Below are 6000 nucleotides of genomic sequence, written 5' to 3'. Positions count from 1 at the left end.
TTTCCTATCTTTGAATTCCTTTCTCCACTAGAATTTTGCTATGTTTCTTAGCCTAGTATCTAGGATCAAATTTTGCATAATATCTACTATGATTTAAAAAGTCAACGACTTTTATATTATAATATACTTTTGAGAGGGTGACTATGATGTCTTTGTATTAGAATGATACCCTGCACGTTACTTTAGTCCACCTTGTGCTTAAACTTCTTTATTTTATTTAATGGAATCTTTATTTTATTATTTGTGCAAGTGTTTTGCGCATTTCTTTTTAGTTCCTTGTTTTAATGCTTACCATGGAAAAATGAGACATGAATAATAATTTGGGTCACACTTGTGCAATGCAAAAAATAAAGTCTCTTTTTTTACGGTCTTACTTCCGTATTGGATTGTTGACCTAATTCAAGTGTCAAATTATAGATATCTTATCTTAAGATTTAGATAAATATTTTATTTTAGGATTTAGATATCTTATTATATTCAAATTATAAATATCTTATCCTAGATTTCTTTATATATATATATATATCATGTACAACTCAAAAAGAGTCAATTCTTCCACTATTTTCTATACTCCAATGGTTCCTTTTCTTTCCAAATGACACACATTTGCTTGCATGAAACTTATTCTTTCTGCTGGATTATCCAAGAAACCTCGATTAACACCTTCAATTCGAAAACTCCAGTACACATGAGAGCAAGATATACATTTTTTCTTTGCAGGGGAAGATAAAGTAAAAGAACCTAATTATTCTAACCCCATGTTTGATTACAATAATCATATGAATAATTCAAGGATGAACAGCCATCCCACCTTTACCATCAGTGTCCAATAAAGGGTTAAGTGTAACAATTTGCCTGCACCAGATTTAGTGGCTTCACTGTCCAATCCTGCAATCAGTGAAGGAATGACATTCAAACATAAATACTACAATCTTAACTTTTGGCTAGAAGGGATCACACTAATAAGATATAATAAAAGAAAAAGACATTAATTTGTTCTGTCTTCCGTTATTATTATTTTTTTAAAAGTAAATTGCAAGAAGAAATAATATTACTAACAAGGGATATGGAAACAGTTGATTGGTACTTGATTATATACTTGCTTAGGCCAAAGAGAATTGATTGGTATTTAAAGATCACTTAAAGTTACAACGATAAATGGCATAAAACAAATTAAAAATTAAGAAAAAGAGAGACACTCCTTTGAAATAAGTATCACTATAACAACTTCAGCAATTCCAAATGCCAAGTTGATTAGTTGAGAAACACCCGCATACCAATAAAGACATTACTCTGTGGCCTATTGACTCTTGACGGACTTGGTTTATGGTTGTGAAAATAACTTTTTCAAGCCTTTTTTTTTTTTGTTATAGAATAACAGGAAGTTCAAGCCTATATATATGTATACTAATTAGGAAAAGATGGTACAAGGTTAACAAAAAACAAATGAATAACAGGAGATCATATTTGTGTTTCCACCATATTTTCACTCTTACGAACTGACCCCCAAATTCTGGCTCATAACCAAATAAAATGTCACATCTTAGCTGTAAAAAAAGAATATTGAAGGGAAGAACGATAAAGATAAAAGTAGCTTGCATGGATCTTGGTTTCTAAACTATTTTCTAATTGTTGCACTAACAATGTTTACCCAATTCCAATGATTGGATATTTGGATCCACTGAAGGTTATTCCTAATTTCACATGTTTACCATAAACAAAATCATGTAAACTAGTAAAATAATATAGATAATAAATTAGAGTGCTTAATTATTCATCCAGAAAATCACAGACTAAAAAAAAACTCAAGGACAAACACATTAGCAGGAACCGAAGTGATGCAATTTCTTGAACACCCAAATTCCGTACTAGCTATCACAATCAAATTATTTACTAGAATAGTAGGAACTAGGAACTATTTGGCAAAGCAATTTAAAAGGAAAAAACAAGTGCATCAATTCAATAATCGGTTTCATCGTTTGATTATCTACATTAGAAATATTACTAACTTGGATGAACTGGAATACTCTGTTCATTCCTGAAGAAGTTTTCTGGATCAACCTCAGTCTTGATCTTGACCAACCTCTCAAAATTGTCATTGAAGTACTTGACTCCATAAACAGCTCCTTCTGCATAGCTATTCTTCCCAAAACTGTTGATACCAATATCAAGGTCCCTGTAGTTTAAGAATGCACTTCTAGGGCTACTAGACACAAACGGGGTCATGTAACTATACAGCATTCTAGCTTGACTAGTAAAATTATTTTCCAATTCAACTCCAGGATCATCCCAATTCACGGAGTACTGAATCTTGAACAGATTCCCTGCACGGTGAGGAAATGGCGTCGCATCAGACGAAACCTCACTCATCTTCCCTCCATAAGGATTGAAAACAAATCCAGTTTTCCCCAATTCAATCATCTTCTCCCATATCCCCTCCAACCCCTTTTTGGGAATTGGTTTCTGCACATAATCAGATTTCCTCTTGAGGAAACTTGCTGAATTGAGATCCCTATCAATCAGTGCATCAGGCTTAGTGGTATTGTCGAAATTACCCCACCAAAGCACAGAATCAATCCAACTCAATTCAGTGCAATTCTCCTTGCTGAGGCCAAGAGCAGGAAACTCCTTCCCCATCAATGTGGCAACCTCATCAGCCCCTCCAAGAAACAAAGCCATGACAGTGGCTCTGATGGTCCTCTGGCCCTTCACAACCTTGGAACTCACTGGCTGCAACAGCAGCCTCATGAAGAGCCTGTCATCGGTGTGCGGCGCCACCTGCTGCCATTGCAACACAAGCTCAGTGGCACTCTCATTCTGATCCAAACTCTTCGCAATCCGAAAAACACTAACAACTTCAGGTACAGGAACAAGTTTAACATTGTATGATAAAATGACTCCAAAACTTGCTCCTCCACCTCCTCTAATAGCCCAGAAAAGATCCTCCCCCATGGATTCCTTGTCAAGAATCCTACCTTTGGCATCAACAATTTTAGCATCAACAACATGATCAACAGACAACCCATGTTTTCTCAACATGTTACCATACCCTCCTCCACTCAAGTGTCCACCAACACCAACAGTGGGACACACCCCTGCAGGAAAGCCATGAACTTTACTCTTTTCCCAAATCCTATAATAAAGTTCCCCAAGTGTGGCACCTGCTTGAACCACAGCAACCTCGTTTTCAATATCCACAGTGATGTTCCTGAAGTGGAACATGTCGAGGATGATAAAGGGTTGGTCGGAGACATACGAGATACCCTCATAGTCATGGCCACCACTTCTGATCTTGAGTTGAATCGCAATGCTTTTGGCGCAAATTACTGCACCTTGGACATGGGGTTCTTCCGAGGGAGTGACAACAAGCAAGGGTTTTGGGGTTGAAGTTGTGTTGAATCGGGCATTGCGTATGTAGGCTTGGAGAACTGAAGAAAAGGAAGCGTTGGTTTGAGCAAATACTATGTTGGAAACTTGGTCCGGTGATTTTGTGTAGTTTGTGAGACACTGGAGGAAGGAGGTGTACACCGATTCTGGTGTTGGTGCTGCCAACGAAGCAGAGACATTGAGAAGAAGAAGAAGGAAAAGGAAAAGGAAATTCCCAGATGGAAAAAGACTTGATTTTTTCATTGGTTTGGTGGGTACCACGTTTGGGGAGAAAAAAATGGTGCAAGTGTAACTGCGTGGGTTATAGAGTTATTGCTTATGGGAAAACACGTTTTCGTTTATTTATTTCTTTTCTTCCCGACACTTTGAAGTACCCAATGTTTGAATTGTCAAAACAGGTTTAGATCTCAGCGAAAGAGAAAACGAAGAGACCTACTTATAGACCCCTCGTGTTTCAGCTGCGTTGTGCATTCCCTTCAAATGCGGCACTTTGTTCGGGGACGGATTCGGATCCTCTTCAGTTGTTTTTGAAATTGCATGCATATTGACCTTAAAAAATGTTATTTTTTTTATAAATAATTGTATCTTAATACAAACCATTGGATCTAAACTAAACTGGGTGCAGTTGATACTTGAACTCTAGAATATCCATGTCCGTTCGGGGGCACATGATTGAGAAATTATCTTGCTTGGAGTATTAGTTTGTACAATTGTACTCGTACGATTCTTGCGGTTCTAGATATTCTTTTTTTAATAGCTTGCTTGTACTACATTTTCACATTCTTTTCACGAAGCTTCTTACTTTAATATTTCTTTGTTTTTTCTTGGTTTTAATAATCATTTTTGTCTTTATAATTGAAACAGCTTATTCACACACACACAAAAAATTGAAACAGCTTTTTTTTTTAAAAAAAAATATCTCATTTTGATTTTTATAGTTATAATTTTTTCTATCCTCTTTGTTATCATTATTTATCTACCATATAGTGACTTTCATGAAAGAGTGAGGGTTCTGTTCGTGTTGGAACCGACTATGCTCAATAATACCTGTTTATATATATATATATATATATATATATATATATATAATAAGCACTATGTAATTGCGTTAGATAACAACTTTAGACTATAACAACAAAAATATTTTAAAAAATTAACTATTACGACTAAAATAAATTGTAAGTTGTAACTATAACGGTTCTATGTAATTGCGCATTAGGTAACAACTTTAGACTATAACAATAAAAATATTAAAAAATTGTAATTACTAACTAATGGATTGTTTTAATAAAGGAACTAAAAGGTGATTAATCTTTTCCTGTTAATAAATATAAAAAAGTTGTTCGATTCTTATGTTGGGTTACGTATGGACTATGGTCTTTGACATAGGCCAAAAAAACATAATCGTGGTCAATTGACAAAAAAAAAAAGAATTACTTTCTCGGTCCCTAAAATCGTTTTTTAAATATTTTTGTCTGGTTTTATAAGTTTGTTTTTCTTCAATTTTTAGATGCGTTAATTTATTTATTTTTTATATATATTTACTTAATTATTTTTTTAAAAAAATAAGTAAGTGGATAGATAAAAAAAATAATTTTAAAATCATAATATAAATAATTGACAAATTTAATATAATAATTTTTTAGAAGCATAAATTAATTGAAAAATTATTATAATTAAACACAGAGACATTATAATCAAATGGTGTTGTGTTAGGATTATTATCGGATTAGTGAACGGAAAGTTTTTAAGATGCGTGTTATCTTTCCATTGAACAAATAAAAAACTGACAATGATGAGCGTATAATTATTAACTAAGCAATCTCAACAGCTTAGGCGGTCAAATGCTTCACCTCAAGAAGATTATTAACTATGACAATGATGAGCATATAATTATTAACTAAGCCAGCAGATTATTAGCATTTGATTGGTTTTGCAGATTATTAGCATTTGATTGGTTTTTCTGAAGAAGATATTTGATTGATACAATCACACCTCAATATCACCTTTTTATATATATATATATATATAAACGTGTTGACCGATTTTCTCAAATGTCTGACAAGAACATTTAAACGGACAATAAATTATGGGTCTACTTTCTCACTCTTTCTTGTAAATAGAATAATATATAATTTAATTATTATTTTAACCTCTTCATTAAATAAAAAATATACTTAAAAAATATTTTAATTAATTTTAAAAAAAATTTATTAGTTAAAAAACTTATTTGACTAGCTTAAATCCTTAGAAAATAATATAATTGACTCGCCCACCCGAGTATTGCTCGGTTTCTATCACATATGGTAGTGACATCATTAGAAGCATAATATTTTAGATTAAGGTAATATTATTGAATAATGAAGGATTAAAATAATCATTCATTCTCATTTATTAGACTCATTTACTATATTATTTAGTATTATTGGATGATATCTGACCTGAGCATATAAGTGTGTGTCTTTGTAGGTATCGATCCTATTGATGCACTATCGGATAACAGGTAAAGACAACATATTTAAATGAAATGAGCTTCACATATCAAGGAAAAACTGTCATTGTATCCTCAGAAAGGTACAATAATAAATAAATATTTTAATATATAAATTATAT

General features: G+C 32.9%; 1 protein-coding gene across 1 annotated transcript; it reads right to left on the bottom strand.

Moving 5' to 3' along the window:
* Nucleotides 1–543: 543 nt before the first annotated feature.
* LOC114421447 (berberine bridge enzyme-like 21) lies at nucleotides 544–3872 on the bottom strand. Its single transcript, XM_028387359.1, has 2 exons — nucleotides 2010–3872; nucleotides 544–888 (listed from the first exon to the last, which is right to left on the bottom strand). The coding sequence occupies exons 1-2, from the start codon at nucleotides 3628–3630 to the stop codon at nucleotides 776–778; spliced, it is 1734 nt and encodes a 577-aa protein (XP_028243160.1). The 5' UTR covers nucleotides 3631–3872; the 3' UTR covers nucleotides 544–775.
* Nucleotides 3873–6000: the final 2128 nt, after the last annotated feature.

This window comes from Glycine soja, chromosome 8, assembly GCF_004193775.1.
Source record: "Glycine soja cultivar W05 chromosome 8, ASM419377v2, whole genome shotgun sequence".
NCBI classification, from domain to species: domain Eukaryota; kingdom Viridiplantae; phylum Streptophyta; class Magnoliopsida; order Fabales; family Fabaceae; genus Glycine; species Glycine soja.
Note: the sequence above shows the minus strand (reverse complement) of the source record. Positions and strands in the feature narration are given on the sequence as shown.